Source organism: Leopardus geoffroyi, chromosome B4 (assembly GCF_018350155.1).
Source record: "Leopardus geoffroyi isolate Oge1 chromosome B4, O.geoffroyi_Oge1_pat1.0, whole genome shotgun sequence".
Taxonomy (NCBI): Eukaryota; Metazoa; Chordata; class Mammalia; order Carnivora; family Felidae; genus Leopardus; species Leopardus geoffroyi.
The window spans coordinates 136,396,276-136,416,604 of NC_059341.1; the positions used below are offsets into that span (position 1 = coordinate 136,396,276).

A 20,329-nucleotide genomic window follows, 5' to 3' on the forward strand; every position below is an offset into this window, starting at 1 on the left:
CCTGCTCTTTAGCCGCCAGTGGGGGCTGCGAGGAAGGGCCTGCCCTCGAGAACCCTGCACTTCTGTCACGGGCCCTCAGGCAAGTCGCAGAACTTGGGTTTCCAGGCCTTCCGTGTCCTCTTCTGCAAAGCAGGGGGACTCCAGCCTCCCCTGAGACTGTCATGACGCGAGCTCACCACGTGCCCGGGACTGGCCGGCTCGGGACTCGGGGACGGGAGCCTGCTCCGACCCCTCCCTTCCGCCCTGTCCTACCTCGCGTCCCTGCAGCAGCCAGGGGGCAGCTCCGGTGGGCTCCAACTCCTCATGAGCGGAGAGCAGGGGCCCCACCGCCCATCGGGTGACGAGGCTTGGTCTCCGCCTTCCTGAGCTGGGCAGAGCGGGGCTGCGGCGGCAGGCGCCCGCCTCGCTCCTCCGACTCCGAGGGCCCAGTGCCCAGAACGGGCGCGTTTCTGGACGAGCCTTACCAGGGTTCGGTGTATGGGGCTGTGGCAGCCCTGGCAGCTTTCTCGCCTTGCCCTTTCGACTCAGGCCACCCAGGGAGGGTGGAGGGCCCCACCGGGATTTTAGTGCCACAGGCTGGCTGGGACTCCTTGGGTAACTATGGCTCTAGGAGCCTCCGTATCTGCTGCAAAATGCAACGGGGAGCCTCATCCCGCTCGCGGGACGTCCGGAGAGGGGCATGTTATCTGCAGGTACCGTATGAGCAGAGCACAGGGCCCAGGAAAGTGTGTTCACAGCAGCCCAGGTGATGGACGGTCACTCATCTGGGTCCAGCCAGCCTGTCTACACCGGGGAAGCCCAGGCCACAGCGTGGTGGGTTTTGGGGAAAACCCTGAGGGGTTCAGGTGCCTCAAATCCCCAACCTCTTTCTTTTGCAGGGGACATAATGACCCTTTGGGCAGCAGTCCGGGGCCTGGGATCTCGCCCAGCTCCAGAGCTGGTAAATGCTGACGGAGACACGGTCGCACCGCTGACGGGAGCGTGAGGCACACACGGCTCTGAGACGGTCACACTCACGAGATCAACTGTTTATTGATTTTTTTCCTAAAATACTATACATTTAAAGAAACTCCTAACTGAAAAGACTTGACAATTTTTGGTAGATCTGTAGCAAAGGAATGAGGATTTCTGCTGGTAAGTTTTCATGACAAAACAGACACACACCCACTTTCCAAGCAAGACCTCAAGCTCACTGGAAACGTTGAGAAAATGCATAGCTTGTGATGGCGGCGGCCATTCCAACAATGTCTGAGTTACACAAAATAAAGGTTTTCCCTCCTTCCCTCCCTCCCCTGCCCTGTCATTACAGTGTGGCTCCTGCCCCAGCACGTCTGCTCCCGATGACCACGGCTGCTCAGAAGAGACCCCCGTGCTCTGGGGTGAGACCCAGCTTTCGTGCACTCACGAGGAATAAAGGAGGACTGTGGACCCTGCGGCTGCCGCAAAGACACGGGAGTTTGTACAGTGTTCTGCTACGGAAAGGACTGAGGCTAGTCAGAAGGTGGACCCACAGCTGGCCGGCGAGGACACGCTTCCCCACAGCTGTCTCCACTGCAGAGGCCCAGGGCCGCGTCCCGAGCCCAGAGTGTCCCCAGTGTGCCCGAATGTCACAGTCTTCAAGCAGTTCAGTTAAACCCACTGTCAGAAGCCGTTACGTCTCGTTAAAACAGTAGGCGAACTCTTTAGATTCTCTGAATATCAAATAATATATACAGATACACACCGAGAGAGGACAGTCTGATGTAAAGCATCTTCGGCTACAGATGCGTGTGCTTGAAAAGTTAGTCTTACTTTTTAACCTTCCAAATCACTGACAAAATCGTTAACCGGCAAGAGTAGAATCTTAAACACAAATAGGATGAAAACAGCTTTTAAATATGGCGACGCGGGGAGTACGACGTAAGGTTATCCCCGAAACTCATGGAGGACGCCCCGACGCGGACAGCATTCACAGCCGTGTCCAGCCTGATGCGCTCCTGCCTTCCCACCGCTCTCTCTTGCCTCCCAGGCCGCCCGCCCCTCTTGATGAGCCGCGGCAGGACCTACCGGGCAGCACGGGAACAGACCCCCCCCCGCAGGACTGGTGTATATCAATCTGTGCCATCGTTTAAGCATAAATGAGTGGAAGAACAGGCATGTAAAAAAGTCATCACTGTACACAGCCTTTAAACGAAGGACCTCAAAGTCCTCACTCGAGTGAAGCGTCCACTTGAGTTGCGGGTGAGGAGACTCGTCGGAGGAAGTCATCGGCGGAGCGAGGATCAGCGGAAGCCACTGCCGACTCGGAGGAGGAAAGGAGGAAAGACGAGGGCGAGACTACACAGATCTGTGAAAAGCCAGCACAGCACGCACGGCGGGCGGGACGGGGGCCGGGGCGCTTTCCGTCCTACTGTGGCTTCCTGCGCTCAGACCTCTCCGTCGGCACCGCGTGCGGGAAGGGTGCCGAGTCCCGGGTGAAATGACCGGCTCGTCCGCCTTCGAGAGACACCATGAAGCCAAGAGCAACGGAACCGTCAGCTTTTGCAGGAAAAGGAGCGGATGCTCACACGGCCGGCTGGTGCCGGGGGTGTCGCTGCCCGGGCCCGACGGCCAACGGAGCTCCCGGGACCGCTGCCTCCACCCTCCGCCAGCCAGCCGGCTGGCCCGTCACTGGATTGCCTCGACGTAATTCGCGGGGTACAGGCCGACCTGTCCGTTGTCCAAGCGTCCCTTGCACCAGCCCTGCTCATCCTCGTCCTCGATCTTGGTCAGCTCGTCCCCTTCAAGACAAGAAGGGAGCGGTCCTGGTGAGCGGGTGGGTGACAGGCTGACCGCCCGGTTAGAGTCGCCCTCGTGGCTCAGCCCCCACCCTGGGCCCACGGAGGGTCTCGGACCTGGGGGGAAGGGGCAGGCATTCTCTGGGGGACAAAGCGGGGCCTGCGGCCTGGTTATTTCTCTACTAGGTTGCATTTGAAGCCGTCCTTTCAGCCACAGGGGCCTCTGAGAGGTGTCATGGCTGCCATCTCTCAGTGACCCTAAAACAAGCAGCTCCCACAGACACTGCAGAATCAAATGCCACAGGCCCGTGCTTCCTGACTGTCCCAAGCCAGGTCAGAGGAATCCCTTCCGAGGGTCCACACCACCCCTCCTCCACCCTCTCCTGCTGTCCTCCCTCCCGGGCCCTGGGCCACTCGGTCTGGTATCTCCTCCAGCACTTGCTGCCCTGCCTGCCTTCGTTTCATCTGTGTCCAGAGCAGGCTGTGGGAAGGGCAGGGACCCATCACTCGGTCCCCAGCGCCCAGCTCGGGGCATTTGTCCTCAACCCCCCTCCAAACACTGTGAAATGGAAGCCATTCGCCGCGTGTGTTAGTGTGGCTGATGCACGTCTGGTCTGTTCGGACACGGAGGAACCACGAATTCAAGCCAGGCCCCGGGCAGCGGAGGAAATACACTCATGAGAGGGGACAGAGGGAGGCCCGGTCCTTCCAGGAGCCAGACCAGGGGGACGAAGACCAAAGGTGGGGTCGGGGCCGTGGTGGGGGAAGGTCCAGGCCTGGCGGCCAGAGGGGGCCAGAGCCAGGGGACGGGCGAGGAGCCACCTTGCGGAGACGCCGTGGGAACCCGCAGCCCGGACCTTCCCGGGAGCGGGGAGCCGGTGGGAGCCGGTCGGCCCGGCTAGGAGACCGGGCAAAGCGCCCTGCGCCTGGGCCCGGTTTCCTCATCTGCAGACCGGGTGCCGGGAGGATTAAGCGTCAGATCGGGGAAGGGCCGGGTGGTGGCCGATATGCACTGAGCAGTTGCCGTCACTCCCACGTGGGGGTGGTTTTTCCTGCAGCCGCTGCGCCCGAGATGGGCACCGGGGCCGCCCTGTTAGCACCGGCCCCCGCGCAACTCTGACTCGGCAACATCAGCAGCGAACACGGGGCGGAGGTGAGCGTCGCGAGCGGTAAACTCCATCTTCTCCTGTCCTTCCCGCCCCCCACTGTGGGCTCCTGGCAGGGCCGACGCTTCTACAACTGGCTTTTCCTTCATTCCGCCTTGTGTGCCGCCAGGCTTGCGGGTGCACGGCGAGACCAGCTCCGTGACACTCGCACGGGGTGGCAAGGGCGCGAGGGAGAGGCTCCGTGGGCACCTGAGACCCCGAGGAGCAGCGAGCGCCAGCACAAGCTACAGACAGAAGGAAGCGGTGGCAGCCGGGGGCAGACGTCACGTTACAAGTAACACAGAAAACAGACACGGTGAATAGGGCAGCTTTTGGGCTGTGAAACATGAATCGGTGATTAAAAGCATGGGTTTCAGTCAGTGTGCTTTTATCAATTCACTCGGAGCAGAAGAGGATGTTTGTATCTAAAAGCCGTTGGCAAATCCAATAGGTGGGACTCAGAAAGAATGAGGAATTAAAAATGATTAAATCGAGGGGGTGCCTGGGTGGCTCAGTCAGTTAAGTGTCTGACTTTGATTTTGGCTCAAGTCATGATCTCACTATTTGTAAATTCGAGGCCCACGATGGGCTCTGCACTGACAGGAAGGAGCCTGCTTGGGATATTCATTCATTCATTCATTCATTCCCTCTCTCTCTCTCTCTCTCCCCCCCACACACACTCTTTCTCTCTTACTTGCTCTCTCTCAAAATAAATAAATAAAAGGAAAAAAAAAAAAGAATCAATGAACAGATGAAGTAAGGGACTAATGACCACTAGATATCAGAAACTGGGCAAAGATGCGTTATGGTGCTTAAGGACTCTCTACAAGCGGCCAGGGGCACCTGATGGCCAACCCTGGGCTCGAGGGTGTGGGGCCAGCTGCCGGCCTGCCGAGCTAGCACACGACACGGCCCTCCGCCCCACAAGCTGGGCGCGGGGGTCCGTCCCAGTGCACCCTGCAGCCTGCGCTGGTTGAGCTCATCCACCTAGAGGGGTAGGTGCTGGATCTGGGGTGTCTGTGAGGAGGGAGCAAGGCAGAAGGAAGGAGCTTGGCTCTCTGTGGGCCCACGTCTGTGGGCCTCCTCTGAAAGGCTCTAAGATAGGCTCTTTCAAACTGAGGGTTGCAACCCATTTTGGCAAATTGCAACCAGCATTAAAAAACAAACAAACAGGGGCGCCTGGGTGGCGCAGTCGGTTAAGCGTCCGACTTCAGCCAGGTCACGATCTCGCTGTCTGTGAGTTCGAGCCCCGCGTCGGGCTCTGGGCTGATGGCTCAGAGCCTGGAGCCTGTTTCCGATTCTGTGTCTCCCTCTCTCTCTGCCCCTCCCCCGTTCATGCTCTGTCTCTCTCTGTCCCAAAAATAAATAAACGTTGAAAAAAAAAAATTAAAAAAACAAAACAAAACAAAAAACAAACAAACAAACAAAAACAATGAAAGACAAAGACTAGAAAATCTGCGGCACAGGGCTCCCGTAATCTGGATCCAGACTGTTCTGTAAAACAGAAGTTTCAGCTACTGGCAACAAAGGTGTGCTGGTGACAGAACGCATACGATGTGGCCGCAGGAGTAAGTTCAAAAGGCACTACCCCAAACCGGGACTCCAGGTGGCCCAGGGGCACACCGAGTGCTATTCTGGGGTCTGGGCCAGGAGGCTGGCTAAGGGCTCCTCTGCCAGCTGGGGGCGTCTCTGGAGAAAGGCTTCCCCTGGGGACCCCCAGGGCTGCTGGGAAAACTGGCTGGTGCTGGAGACCAGCATGTCCTGCCCAGTGCCCCGCTGTGCCCGGTCCTCGGTCCTGCAAGGGGTGGCGCCTCAGGCTAAGGCACCAGGGCACCTCATGCCTTCTAACGTGTGGCACTGAGCACCTGCTGCTTTTGAAATGTGGCGGGGAGGACCGGCAAACGAAACTTGCAGGAGTTTCCCAGACTTGGAAAAACAAAGACACCCCCTAAACCCTAAGCCCCTAGCAGGTCAGAAGCATCCGCCCCAGATGCCCGCCAGGGAGCCCACCTACCAGCCTTGAAGCTCAGCTCGTCATGCTCCTGCCCTTCATAGTCGTAGAGGGCCCGGACCCGCACTTCTGTCCCCGAGGTGGCATCCTCGTCAAATGGGTTTGAGTCCCCGTTGGCGTCCGTGGACGAGAACGGGTTGTTGGACTCGTCATCTGACCAGTCAGTGGGGTAGCTCTGGGTCTTCTCGTAGCTGCTCACGCTGCAAGAAAGGAAGGGTTGACCCGGTGCCCCGAGCACGGGGCCGGCGGAGGCGCGAGGCCCTGCCTGGAGCCTCACCCCTGCCAGGGGAGGCCGCAGAGCCCTGGGGCCGGGCAGGGGGCTCCTTCGGCAGGAGAGGAGCCCCTCGGCACACCTGTCTCCCTGTGGTGGTGGCGCGAGGGCCTCGACGAGGGTTAGCAGAGTACAGAAAAGAAGCAAGCACGGATTAACGGGTGCCCCCCCCGCCCAGCGAAAGAGGAGCCAGAGGCTGTCCACACCGGCAGCCGGGCACCTCCTGCAGGCCTCGTGCATTGCTCTGAGTGCCAAGGGGGCAGGAGCCTGGACAGAGAGAGACGAGAGACAGAGAGCGAGCAAGGTGGAAACCGGAGGGAAATGTTTGTTCACCAACTTTTTGGCCTTAACGTCCTCCTTCTCACTGACGGTGCTCCCCGTGTCGTCCTCATCCTCGAAAGGGTTGTAGTTGGACAGTGACTGTGCTGACCGTGTGGGGTTGCTCGGGACACTAAGGTCACTACAGGGAGAGAGACAGCTTTCAGGGGACCCCAGCTCGGCACCCCGCCCGGGGCCTGCATGCTCCCAGCTGCAGGATCACAGGGCCAGGGTCTGAAAGGACACATCGGCCACCCCCGCCCCGGATAGGAGAATATGTTGTTTGAGTGGGAGCATGGTCTTAGCAAACACACTTAGTGATATTCTGGTGGCTAAACACACTTACGGCGTCTAAGAGAGAACGACACTGCCATTTCCCCTCCTTGCCTCTGGACACTGGCTATCCTGAACAGGAGCCCTGGGGTCGGGACAGGCTGCCGCTGGAGCACAAGTCATGTCTGGGCTTTCGGCTTCTCCCCACAGCCCCCCAACCTGGCCCCCGTTCCCGATGCTGTGAGCTGGCGGGCCAGCCTGAGGGGCTCAGCCTGGGGAGCAGACAGCCTGGGAGGCTCAGAGCCCTGCTGCAGAGAGCAGGAGGGAGGCCCCTGGCCCTCGCCAGACCCCACAGCACAGCACTCTCCTCCTTCTGACTATAAAGGGTCCGGTGGCCTCCTCCCCACTTCTGGGGTTAGAGCTTCCAAAATTGGCACCAAAGCCTACTGCAGCCCTTTCCAAGCCCTTTCCAAGAAGAAAGAAGGAGCCCTTTTGTGCTCCACAGAGAGAACATCCATCTGCACAACTGTATCAGCCGCCTACTGGGTGCCAGGCCCAGAGGGGACAGACTGGAGAGAAATCTGACCCAAGCCCGGCCCGGGGGCCAACAGCCAGGACGCAGTGACTGTGGGCACAAGGCGCAGAATAGGATGGCCAAGAAACGAGACAGGCCCCTAAGAGCCCCGGCACCTGACTATGGAATTAAGCTGCAGGGTGGGGCTTGTGGGGCCAGCACCGCCTCCTGCCACCAAGTGGGGGACTGTGTGCGGTCGGCACCCACAGCGCTGGATGGATGGCCCAGAGTGGGGGTGGGGGGCAGGGCACAAATGCCACCAGTGACCCCAGGTGGCCAGCCACTGCCTCAGTGGCCTGGCGAGGGGCACCGGACCCAAGCCTGGGCTGTATGCCTGAGGCCAGCAGGCCCTCCTCCTTCCCTGGCACCTTTCTCTTTCTGTAGGAGGCTGGTGCTGGGCGGCCCCGGCTGCCTAGACTCTCCCACGCCCTCCTCCCCAACCCCTGGGGTGGTGTCTCACCCTCCACACCCCTGCGCCAGTCACACAGGTGCTGGCCTGATCCCTGGGACAGCTCGTACTGCTCTGGCCACTTCACCAAGTTCACCTGTCCAGACGGAGGCACAGCCATCTGAATGGTGACCCATCACGTCTGCCCAGGAAGCCCGGGTAGGAGCTTCAGTGCCCGGGGATACAGAAAGGGCTCCGGAACCTTCACGGACCCTCCCAGGAGGCACAACCGTGAGGTCTATCATTACCGTTGTGGCAGGGAAGCCTCTGGGTGCGGAGCCCGTGCGGCAGGAGTGGCCTCTGGGAGGGGCAGCTCTGCAGAGGACAGCAACACCTGCCCGCCGGGACGTGGAGGCCCGGGGACAGGCCTCGTCCAGCACACGCTTTCCCAGAGGTTCCAATGACCTCAGCATCACCTCTTCTATCCAAACTAGGTTTCAGCAAACAGTGACGTGGGAAATAAAATAACCAACGCTCTCACCAAAGAGGTGACACGTGGGGGCCTGGGTGGCTCAGTCGGTTAAGCGTCCAACATCGTCTTGGGTCATGCTCGCGCTCCGTGGGTTTAAGCCCCACGTCGGGCTCTGTGCTGACAGCTTGGAGCCTGGAGTCTGCTTCAGGTTATTTGTCTCCCTCTCTCTCTGCCCCTCCCCCACTCACATTCTGTCTCTCTCGCTCTCAAAAAAAAAGGGGGGGAGGCTGGGACACGTGACAATGCTGTCCTGTGCTGCCCCCCACTCCCAAATCAGGCCCCTGCACACGGCACAGGGAAGCAACCTGGCCAGGATGCCCGGTCCCACCGGAGGGAGCCATGACAGCGACCTCCACCTGCCCGTGTGCCAGTGGAGATCCACAACGACCAGCCCCTGACATCAGCTCCCGCCCTCTCTTGGGGCCAGAAGCATGTCTGTGGCAAAGGCTCCCTTCTCTGGGTCCTTCCACAGCTCTGGCACCAGGTGAGCTGATGATCCTTCCCAGGGATGCCCTTGGGCCACTACCCAGCAGAGCTCGGATGCCCTGGAAGCATCTGGAAAGACGTGTGTGTGGGGCTCCCTGCAAGGCTTCACTGGGGAGTGTCCGGCCCACGCAGAGGACCCAGGGGACCTATCCCAGGGGACGGAGGCTGCCCCAGTGCCCACCTGCTGGGCTTGCTCTGCAGAGCCTGATCGCCTGTCTGGTTGATGCCCGTCAGGGTGACCCCGTCAGTAGCCTTCTTCTTCTCTCTCCGGCTGAGAGTTCGATTCAGGTCTGCGGACCACTCCTGGGCAGCAAGCACCGAGGGAGAGAGACAGGGAAGTTCATTAGTTTGAGGCCACGTCAGTCTAACACACCGGCCAGCCAGCCAGCGGCCCGCCCTGCCTGCTTAGTGACACGTAGCCTCGCTGCCTCGATTTTGCCTTGTTTTCCAGCCGACCTCAGGTTCCTGGCACCTTCCTACTCCCCCCTCCTCACTGCTAAAGGTGGGGACTTGGGCCTGTGGTGGCCTGGTCTCGGGAGGAGAGTTTGGCCAGCCAGCACGCAGGTGTCCAGGGAGCCTCCCCATCCGGCCCCTGCCCACGTGGCACTAAGCCTCCGGCCACCTCAAGCCACCAGGGGTCGCCAGAGGCCTCGCCAGTTTCCTTGAGCCTTCCAAATTAGCTCTTTCAGCAAAGATCCTTCCCATTTATTCCCTAAAGTGTTTCTGGCTCCCAGGGGAACAGGAGGGCTGGCTACAGGACTCTGAGCAAGCCTGCAATGTGGGGACCGCACCACGGGGTGCAAACGCACGGGGCCTGGATGTCACATCACCAAAGGGGCAGATAAGCCGGCTCGACCTCGCAGGTCTCCGGGAGTGGCTCCCTCACTGGTAGCACGTGCTGTGGGGCTAACCGAGCAAAGAGTCGACTCCCCAAAGGTTCCCTAGTTTCCCAGAACGTAAACAGCTTTTATCAACTGCACTGAGGGACACTAGAAGCGGGGAAAAGGAAGAAGGGCCGTCCCTGACACGTGTCCCTAACACGATCTTGCAGAAAGGCGGGTAACCCCACCTGTTACCAAACCACCTCCACTGAACTCACCCTTGGTGTGATCGAGGCCACAGCGTGGCCCCCATGTACCTGTAGGGCCTCCAGATTAGAAGGCATCTTAGAAACACCAAGTCTAACCTGCCAACTTGTCAGACGAGGAAACTGAGGCCCAGACACAAAACGTGACCTTGGCCACACAGAGTTGGTGGCAGACTTGGGCCTGACTCCAGATCCTGGTCACCTATTTGTTGATAATTATCTTCTCAACCAAAATCAGCTGACTCAGAGAGACCCATCCCGACTGGGTGGGCTCCCCAGGGCCCACGTAATCGACACCAGGCCAGCTGGGGAAGGAGGGCCGGCCGTTCACGAGGACAATGACCAGCACGGGCAGAACTGCTGCCTCAGCTCTTCTGCCGGCACCAGGCTGTGGAGCCCACACGCAGCCCACACGGGCTGGACACACACGGCACAAGGTTTGGAATTCAATACATTAGCCAAAGAACAGAAACTTACTTCATCCTGCGGCATGGAAAATAAAAACAAATAATTTCATTAGACCCTGTAATTTCATGACCCTGGAAGAACCATTAAGCACGTGCCACATGGGGTGCTGCTTCCCGGCCTGCAGGATCCACAGACAGAAGGGCCACGGTGCGCTCTGGCCGGGACACCCACCCCAGTGGGACGGCCTGTCAAGTCTTCCTTCCCCGACCATTCCGTTCCCTAAGGGACTGGTGGGGGGTGACCTCCTGAGCCAGCTCCCAAGAGCAGCACACGCCCCCTGCAGGGGGAAATCCCGGCTCTGTCCACAGGACACAGGTCAACTCGGTTCCTCCCCATCCACCGCCACTGGCGGGGGGAAGGGAGGGCAGGGAGGCTACGTGCTTTCTCCTGGAGGTCCGCTTCCACCCTGGAGGGCCCTGGGGCTCTGCTTTGTGCAGGTGCCTCGGAGGAAGGGGCCCAGTCTGCTCTCGGCCTCCTGCTGGGAGAGCTCCTGCAGACAGTGCAGGGGGCCCGCCCAGCTTTCTTCAGAAGCTCCAGAAGATGGAGGCACACGTATGAGGCCTGACACAACGACCAGCACGGACCAGGTCACGACCCCCAGCTGCCCGAGGAGATGGGCGCCCGCGGTCCTCCCCATTTGATACGTGGGAACAAATGACTCGCTCAGCGTCCCACGGCTGGTAAGTGGTGAGGCCAGACCTGAGTGTAGCCTGTACCCTGGCAGCTCTGGAGGCAGGGGAGGCCCCTCGGCCCTCGCGCAAGGCGTCCCTCCCAGAAGGCAGCACCCGCGGGCCCGCAAAGCCTTTCCCGGCCCCTGCTTCATCATAAGGCGCGGAGAATCCCTTCCCTCCGAGGAGGAGGGTGGCAGGACTCACGTGGGGCCCGATGGGGCCTGGCGACTGAGTCCTGTGTCTGGAAGAGACCCGAGGGCCTCAGGGCCTCCCGTTTTACATGTAAAGATACTGGAAGGCTCGGACCCAGGAAATCAGGAAAAGAGGAAAGTTAACCCTGAACCAAAATTGGTTGAATTTCCCGTCTGAAACAAGGCAAAGTGCCTCGTGTGAGGGGGAAGAAGAGCCCACTCTCCACCCCATCCTGGACCGGAGGCCTGACAAGCCCAGCTGCACGGTGGCTGCTCCCTTCTCAGCCGTCTGGCAGGGTGGGGCGGGGAACTGGGGCCCCCGTGTGACCTGTGGGTCCTGGCACTCACCACCAAGAAGAGAATGCCAGTGGTCACCAAGTGACCGTCCGAATTCTTAATGAGAAGGGTCTTTACTGAGATTCAGAAGGCCCTTCAGTAGTGCCCTGGGGACTCTGAACATGAAGCTGGTTTCTAGAATAGCCATGCTTAAAGGCTGCCCCACAAACAGGGCAAAGGCCAGCACAGAGTTGAATGAGAAAATCAGCACATGTCTCAACCTCACGGGCCCAGGCCCCTGCCGGACCAGCGGGGTCACGGGCACAGCCTCCTCTTACCTCAAACTGTGGCCAGTTCATGGACATGCCTGGCCCGTGGTTGGCTCTGAACCACCTCAGGTCCTCCACTGCGTCAGCGGCTTTGATGCTCTGTTCCAGGTCGCGGTAAATGTTCTTGTAGCTAAATCAGAAAGAGGAGACAGGACCGTCTTGGAAGGCAGGGAAGGCTACCGTTCATCCCAGCCCCGAGCCGGGCCACAGCAGGCACGTGGTCTCCAGCCACACTAGAATCAGCTTCACAGTATGGACCAGGAGGTGCTGCCTGGGTCGGCGGGATGGTCCCCTGGCCTCCGCGTGCACAGGAGACAAAAACGATCACAGTGCACGAGCCACAGCTTTGGCTTCCCACAAATTGGCTTTTTGTCGTTATTTTTTATTTTTTGGCGGGGAGGGGCAGAGAGAGAGGGGGGCACAGGGGGTCCGGAGTGGGCTCTGCACTGACAGCACGGAGCCCCACGCGGGGCTCGAACTCACGAACCGTGGGATCGTGACCTGAGCCGAAGTCAGATGCTCAACCGAGCCACCCGGGGGACCCTTCCCACAAACTGGCTTTTAAACCAAACGGGCCGGGGCCTGGCAGCAGACTCACGGCCCGCTGGGAGCACCCTCTGCCCTAGAGCCTCAGAGGGAGCACGGCCCCGCGACACCTTCCCTTCAGACGTCCCACCTCCCAACCGTGAGAGAGTAAGTTTCTGCTGTCCTAAGCCACGGGTTTTTGGTATTCTGTCACGACAGCCCCAGGGGGCCACTTGCCATCTTCTCCCCAGGGAGGCGAGCCCCCCGCCCCCCCCCTCCCCAGCCAGCGGTGCAGCTCCCGGCAAGTCACGCTCCACAGCCGGCCTCCGTTTTCTCGCCAGTGAGATGGGAAATAGTGCCTCCCACTGTACCGACTCTCCTAAGGATTAATGAATGCCGGGAGAGTAGCCCCGCGAGGACTGTTTCTATTGTGTCACACAGGAGACAAAGAGAATGTAATTTCCTGCGAACGACGAGCCTTAACTTGCGAGTCCTTTCTGAACGGCTCTGCTATATGGATGGCTGAAGTCCACGTCCACAGTTAGCCCGGACCTCTGTCCCAAAGGAGGTATCACGGGACCAAGGACAAGGCGAGTGTGGAAGAAACACTTTGGCGTCCACGTCATGGTTCAGAGCTGAGTCTCTGAGGGCCCGTGCCGTCCAAGGGCCACTGAGAAGTCAAGGGCTGAGCAGCCAGCCAGCTGCTCTGGATGGAAGGGCCTCGCGAAGGGCTTCGAGGCAAGGTGGTCCTGAGGGTGGGGCACCCCAGCCCGGGAAGCACGGGGAAATGCTCCTGGCTTGATTTCAGATACGCCGCTGTGGTCGGTCCAAGCCGCGGCCCTCCCTTCCTACCCAGGCCCAGAGCGCGCTCGCGGAGCTGGCGGCGCGTGGCCCGAGGCCCCCCCGGCTCAGGCCAGCCGTGGGCCATCAGCTGCCACGGGCAGGGGGAGGGGAGGGGAGTACACCACACAGGCCGACCCCGTGGCGCAAGACCCTCCCCGGACAGGAGAACTCAGCGGGGGGGGGAGGTCTTGGGACAGACACGGCCACCCCGAGCCCTGGTCTGGAGAGCAGTTACTGAGCTGTACGCAAAAGCCACTTTCCACTGACCACACAGTGACGTGCTCCCTCTCCGAACGGGAACTCACCTGGCCACGTTCGACAGGTCTAGGTGCTTCTGGACTTCCAGCAGGACTTCCCGGAAGAAGCGCAGGCGCTTTTCCTCAAACTGCTGGCACTGCTCGAACACCTGTTCCATGTTCTCCATGTACTGGGGGGTGCCCTGGTCGAGCTCCTTCAGCGACTTCTCATACTTCTCTCTGGTCTACGAGAAAAGCCGGCACCACGGGACGAAGGGTCATCTCCGCTCACCCGGCTCCCTCTGGCGCAGAGAAAGCCAGCCGGGCTCCGCGCCGCCCTGTTCCTCACCCGCCTCTGTCCCGTTCCGCCACTTGTGGTGTCATCGGCATCTAGACTCGTCGGGTGACAATATTCGGGCAGACGCTTTGAGGGACTTCATAGGGAGTAAGCAGGGTGAGGAGCTGGGACCCAGCGTCCAAGGATCGACTTCCTCAACGCCCCTCAGGTCCCAGCCCACGGGACTCCCGCTCCACCCCTGCTCCCAAAGGGGACACCCACCCGAGCTGGGCGGGGAAAACACTGGGCAAGACGCCCTTCCCACCCCCACGTGGCCAGGCCCCCCAGGCTCATCGCCCAGGCCTCTACAGATTCCAAAGCACAAAGAGCACAAGCTCTGGAGTCTCACGGACTCCACTTTCAAATTCAAGTTCAAGTCCAAGCCCCCCCCCCCCCCCCCACTTCTGAACTGCAAACCACACTCTTGGCATCTGCTGGGCCTCTCAGCTAGAACCAGCCCAGACAGGTAGATGCTGGGGAAGGGGTGTTCACTCTGGAGCCCAGGGCGCATGGTCTCGAGCACCAACCACTGCCACGCTGACTCCCATCCACGTCATCGACCCGTGTCCTCTCTCCCCGGGGAAGGGCTGCCAGGTCACCCACGCGCCTCGGACCTTGCCCACGACAGCAGTGACTCAGAAGTTATGTCAGAGGCAAGATCACGGGGTTGAGTGCCAGACAGACATGGGGGCGGGTCCTGGCACCCCATCTTCTGACAGCCCCACTTTCCTTCGCAGAACATGAGGTACAGGCAAACCTCGTCTTATCGTGTTCCACGGGTATTGCATTTTTTCACAAACTGAAGGTTTGTGGCCACCCTGCGTGGACCAAGTCTATCGGTGCCACTTCCCCAGCAGCATTCGCTCACTTCAGGTCTCTCGTCACATTTGGGTGACTCTCGTAATACTTCAAACTTTTCCGCTATTATTATTATTACTATTATTATGACATTTGTCATGGTGATCTGTGACTAATGATGACCACGTGAAACCTCAGTTGATGGTTAGAACTTTTTAGCAATAAAATATTTAATTAAGGTATGTACGTCATTTTTAGACGTAACGCCATTGCACACTTTGTAAATCACGCTATAGTATAAACGTATCTTTCATATGCACTGAGAAACCAAGAAAGTCATTTGACTTGCTTTACTGTGGCCCTCCCTTCGTGTGGCGGGTCCAGAACCAAAACCCCAGGGCCTGCACTTCTACTTCGACGTTCTGGTGTTTAAATGAGGTAACACAAGATGGGCACCAAGTTGCACAAAGCAGGAATTCAAACAAGCTCTGGGCCCCTTCAGAGACTGTCCTGAGAAGGGATTTTACCAGAAAGGAAGTATGATAGGACCACGGTAGTATCCTGGGGCAAATGGAGGGACAGCAGAGCTGGGGCGATATCTCCGATAAGCCTTTCCAGCTGGGGCCATATTTACTGTAAACCTTTCCACTATGGAGACCCTGAGACACGAGGGTGATCACGGACGGGTGGGCTGGCCACGCAGGAACTTGGCTTTTCTGGTCCTGATGACAGTGTGGGCTTCCAAGAAAGGGCTGAGCCTCCCTGAGCCGTTACAGGCCGCCTCGCCTTGAGGATCAAGGCCATGCCTTGGGACCCCGGCTGTGGGTCCCCCGCAACCTCGGGGGCAGCTTCTCTGCCCCCGCTCGAGACCCCAAGTCTACTCACTGTCTACACTGCTTCCCTCCCAGACACGCTTCTGTGACTCATGCCCTGGAAAACTCCCCTTTATGCCCCAGGGATCTCTCTTCTCAAAGACTTCCCCAACAGGCCCCGTCCACTCCCTGGAACCAACCCCCTGCCCCCTCCCGTATCTACCGTTCCTTGTCCTGCTTCTGAGCCTCCTGGCTGGGCTTGGGTCCTCTGTGACCCCAGAGAAAGGTCATCCCTTCCAGTTTGGGCATTCCCAGCAGGAACAGAGAGCCACCAACTGCCCTGATTATTCCTCCTCCTCCTCAGCGGCCGCCTGCATGTGTGAGGCCCTGTGTGGGATCACTAGCTCGGAGGCCCGAAGACCCGAAGCTCTAGTTTAAACACCCGGCGCCCAGCGGTACCATCAGGGCGACACAGAGCAACCACTTCTCTGGGATACTTCAACACAGCAGCCTCCCTGGGCACCCCGGGGCACCCGGTGGCGACAAGACGCTCCCCGGGCACGTGGCCGGTGTTCACAAACAGTCCGGCCCCAGCAAAGGCCAGATAGAGAGCGCGATCACCACCACTGGGGAATCCCCAGCACAGAGCACTTAGAAAGTTCCCAGTAAACATCCGTGGAGCAAAACGAGAAGCAGCCTTCGCTCTCCGTGGACGGTGACCTTTAGCACTGAACGTGAGGAGCTCTTTCTGACGGATACCGCGAGGCGCAGTCACTGCCTGACCGGTAAGAAATGCAGAAGGGCGTGTGCAGCCAGTCAGTGTTAGCTTTTGGAAACCGCTTCAGGAAGGGGAGGTAGGGGTGGGGGTGCCCTCCTCTCTGGGCTGGCTCTCGGCCTACGAGGACCACCGTGCTTCAAGGTCACCGACCAGACCGCACAGCCAGGAGGAAAATCTCTACAACGTGGCCCAGTCATCCTGACAGGCGCCTTACATCTGACCTCGGACCCTGCGTCTGTTCTGCCGAAGCACTGATTTAGTGAACTCTGTTCGGAGCGGCTGGAAATAAAACAGGAAAGGTATGTGTCTACCTCTCCCTCACACCCACACCCCGGCGTGGGGACGGCGCATCTCTCCTCTGGGCACCGTCCTGGGCGCCTGGCAGAAGCGGCCCCACGTTCCCGGAGCCCAGGTGCCCTCCCTATTCGGCGCGTAGCCCCAGGCTCCTGACCCGATCCCACAGCGGAGGCAGCAGCTGCTCTAAAACCCCACATTCCTGGCCCTGCCCCAGGTCCAGAACCAGGAGCGGGGAGTGGGGGCTTGCTCCCCAAGAGGCTCCGGTGCTCGCTCTGAGGGATGGGCTCTTCCACAGACGACATTCTGCACGACCCCGCCCCCTCGCTACGCTGACGACAGAGCCGCGAGGAGCGGAGAGAGAGGGTACAGGCCATCCCCCGCTCACACCACCAGCTGGCACAAAACTGAGCCTCTCCCAACGCAGTTTCCTCAGCCACACACAGAGATGCCACCACCTAAGTCCCCGGGCTCAGTGGTGCTCACCCAAGCCGGACACGGTGGAGGGTGTCCACGGAGCAGCTCAGGGCTCCTGCTTCCCCTCGGCCTCACGTCCTGTCCCGGCCGCAGGGCCTCTCCACTTCTCTGCGTCTCTCTCCCCAGACGCCGGCTGGCGTCTCCTCACTCAGCCCTGCCGCAGAGCAGCCCCTGACGGCCCCGGCCCCCGGCCCCCTCACCGCACAGCAGAGGCGGTGGCCCGGGGCCTCGCTCACGTCAGCTCTCACCTCCTGGGAACTTTCAAATGACGTGAACCTGTCCAGCATTGGCACCGCGTGCCCCGGGCCTTCCAGGCAGGATCACTCCGGCCTCCGCGAGCGCCCTCACGGCCACACCGCCCTCCCGTCCGCTCTCTGATCCACGGCACTGCACAGAGGGCACCCAGGATGCCACACTGCCTGTGCGCCTGCACCTCTCCGGGGCCTTCACCGCTGGGCCCTGCTCCCTCGACCCCGCCTATGGCCACAGTGCCCTGGGCCCTCCAGGCACTCCTGTCCTGCCATGGGACTCCTGCCCCTCACCACCAGAGCAATCCCTGTAAGCTGTGGTCCTCCTCCACACCTGTGCCCTCCCCAGGTTCTGGAACCTTCTTTCAGTGGTTCCCTGTTAGCAGCGTCAGAAGCTCCTCACTGCCTGCCTTGCAAGACCACTGGCAATTTGGACATCATAACCCCCTGTGCCAGCTCAGACGTCAGCTCCCTGCCACTGACGTTCACGCCTCCACGTCCCGTACAAGCTGTTCCCGCCTGGCAGCAGCCCCACCGCCCTTCCCCAAGTGGAGGAATGGCCCGTTCCTCTGCCTGTCCAGCACTCGCTTCTGCCCCGGTCCTGAGCGGGGCACGGGGGGGCCGCGGGAAGGGGCTCACTGCGGAACTCTCTCGAGGACAGCACTAGGTTCCGCTGCCGTGGCACCTCCCCCCGCATCCGCTCCAGCGGCGACAAAGGCTGTGGGCCAGACGGGTGGCCAGCTGAGGCACGCGCGTTCAGCGTGGAAAAGCTGTGCCCGGTTTACCTTAAGAACATCTTGCTTGCATTTTTCTACTTTGTCTTGCAACTTCTTAAGCTGCTCGGGGTTGAGGGATGGGTCTGCTTTGCTGTTGGTTTCTCGTGACGTGGCCAACTTCTCCTCTTTGCACGCCGCGTGGTAGGCCTTCTTTGCTGCCTCCACCTGCAAGGAGAGGGAGCTCCTGAGCGCCACGTCGGGAGCACAGAGTCCCGACTAGAGGCTCCACAGACTCTGCTCGTGCCACCCAGACGAGAGGGAGGAGCAGGTGCAGAGCTCTGCGCCGCACGATCGCGACAGGGCATCCGGCAGACGCTGGCGCGGTGCCTGCCTGGGGCCGGGCGCCCTCCTGGGCACCGGGGGTGCGGCACCCAAGGCCCCGGGCTGTCACGGAGCTCTCCGTCCAGCCAGAGAGGCAACTACAAGAGACGGCTGAAGAACAGAGTCAGAGGGTAATGAGTGCCAAGGAGGAGAGAAGAGCGGGGAGGGGACGCCGTGCCGAGCTGCATACGGAGGCTGGGGAGAGCCGGCCGAGAGAGACGCCACGGAGCAGGAATGGGAAGGAGGTGTGGCTGTCTGCGGGAAGAGCATGCCAGGCAGCTGGAACAGCGAATACAAAGTTCCAGGGCTAACGTGAGGGGCTGGTGTTAGGAGGCAGAGTCACAGGACACGTGTTCCACGGCTCTCTCACATATATACACGCACGCACACAGGCGCATATATGTGCACATGTCTGTATAGTTCTTTTTTTAAGTTTTTTTAAAGTTTTCATATTTAAAAAAATTTTTAAATGTTTATTTTTGAGAGAGAGACAGAGTGCAACTGGGGAATGGGCAGAGAGAGGGAGACACAGAATCCAAAGCGGGCTCCAGGCTCCGAGCTGTCAGCACAGAGCCCGACGCAGGGCTCGAACTCATGAACTGCGAGATCATGACCTGAGCCGAAGTTGGGCGCTCAACCGACTGAGCCACCTAGGCGCCCCTGGATGTGTGTATCTTTACTTCACAGATGTTTCCCTGCTTAAGCCAAAGTCACAGAGTTCATTCTAGAGAGGAAAGAGTTTTGTAACCGTGGCCTCATGAGGGGGATAATCATTACAAATGAGGCCGCGGACAAGAAGAAAGGAGAGTGGCGAAGGCTGAGACAACAGAGAAAAGGAGAGCCTGTCGTTACAACCCGAAGACAGAGGTCTGTTCTGGGAGGTTCTGGGGAGGAGGAAGGCAGTATGGCTCCTGAGAAAAGCTGGGGGACGGGCAAGGAAGGAAGCAGCACGGCCACCCAAGGAATGGGGCTGGCGAGCTGCGGGTGGTGAGGGCAGGGGTGCGCGTCTGAGAGCCTCCCGTGAGCCAAGGCTGGGCAAGGCTCAGTGGCTTCGGTTGCTACGTTTGGAAAAACCAGTATCAGTATCATTTGCAAATTTCAGAGAAAAACACATACAAAAGAAACATTTCAAATTAATCCTTTCTACTAGCCCAAAGGGACTCTGGTGTCTTGAACTGGAGTAAATGTTAGCCACCACGGGCCTCCGAGGGGTGGCCCATCTCTACCGCTGCCCAAAGCAGTCAGGGGGGGAGCAGCCAGGAAGCAGGGGTGCCGGGCCGGGCAGGGAGCTGCCTGCAGGAGGCATGCACCTCTTTTAGCTTCTTGGCCCAGGGCTTCTGCGCCTTCCGAAAGCCGTCCTCCGCCTCTTTGGTCTCCTTGAAGCCTCCCATCATCTGCTTGTGAAAGGCTTCCTTCTGCCAGTTCTTGATCTTCTCGAAGTCCTCGTTCATCAGTGAGGCCTTCACCTCCAGGTGCAGCTCACTCACTCTCTCCGCCTCGGCCATGACCGCCGTCCAGGCCTTCTCCACCGTCCCGTACTGGGGCCCTGGCACAGGAGAGAAGCTGCTGGTTACTCGCCCGCGGCTCCCAGAAGGGCCCTGCCGTGGGGATTTGCTCTGTTAACCTGTCTCTGCTGTGAGGACCGGATTCTAGGCCCAGCAGCCTCTGCTGGGCCAAGAGGTTTCCTTTGGGTTCTTTCAGATCTTTTTCTCTCAGTGGCTGTTCCTTTTTCAGCCTGGGATGAAGAAAGAAAAAGGAAGCGAAGCTGGATGTACTCAGCCATTCTTTTGTTAGGGAAATCAGGGGATTACCCACATTTCCTTTTTTTAGAGTCACTAAGCTCTTTAAAAACTCGAATTTCTGCATCTTGGAAGTTTTTCTTTTTCCTAATTAATATTTTTAAAATGTTTATTCATTTATTAGGGTTTATGCATTTATTGGGGGGGGGGGGGGGAGAGGCAAAGAGAAAGAGAGAACATCCCAAGCAGGCTCAGCACTGTCAGCATAGAGGCTGACATGGGGCTTGAATTCATGAACCAGGAGATTGTGACCTGAGCTGAAATCAGGAGTCAGACACTTAACCAACTGAGCCACCGAGGCGCCCTAGC

The 20,329-nt window shown here is 59.5% G+C and overlaps 1 protein-coding gene across 6 annotated transcripts in view; it reads right to left on the reverse strand.

Annotated features, from left to right (window-relative positions):
• Positions 1 to 1,013: 1,013 nt before the first annotated feature.
• The window catches only part of PACSIN2 (protein kinase C and casein kinase substrate in neurons 2), a 135,534-nt gene continuing 116,218 nt past the window's right edge, over positions 1,014 to 20,329 (reverse strand). For 2 of the 6 annotated variants that reach the window (XM_045465621.1, XM_045465622.1), the window contains exons 4-12: positions 19,532 to 19,767; positions 17,910 to 18,065; positions 13,450 to 13,625; positions 11,786 to 11,906; positions 10,319 to 10,324; positions 8,936 to 9,057; positions 6,521 to 6,643; positions 5,916 to 6,112; positions 1,014 to 2,759 (exon numbers count right to left, since the gene is read on the reverse strand). In XM_045465621.1, the coding sequence (XP_045321577.1) occupies positions 2,647 to 2,759; positions 5,916 to 6,112; positions 6,521 to 6,643; positions 8,936 to 9,057; positions 10,319 to 10,324; positions 11,786 to 11,906; positions 13,450 to 13,625; positions 17,910 to 18,065; positions 19,532 to 19,767 (1,250 nt within the window). In that variant the 3' untranslated portion in view covers positions 1,014 to 2,646. The remainder of the gene's footprint in view (positions 2,760 to 5,915; positions 6,113 to 6,520; positions 6,644 to 8,935; positions 9,058 to 10,318; positions 10,325 to 11,785; positions 11,907 to 13,449; positions 13,626 to 17,909; positions 18,066 to 19,531; positions 19,768 to 20,329) is intronic. The other 4 variants (XM_045465623.1, XM_045465624.1, XM_045465619.1 and 1 more) reach the window with 3 other exon arrangements.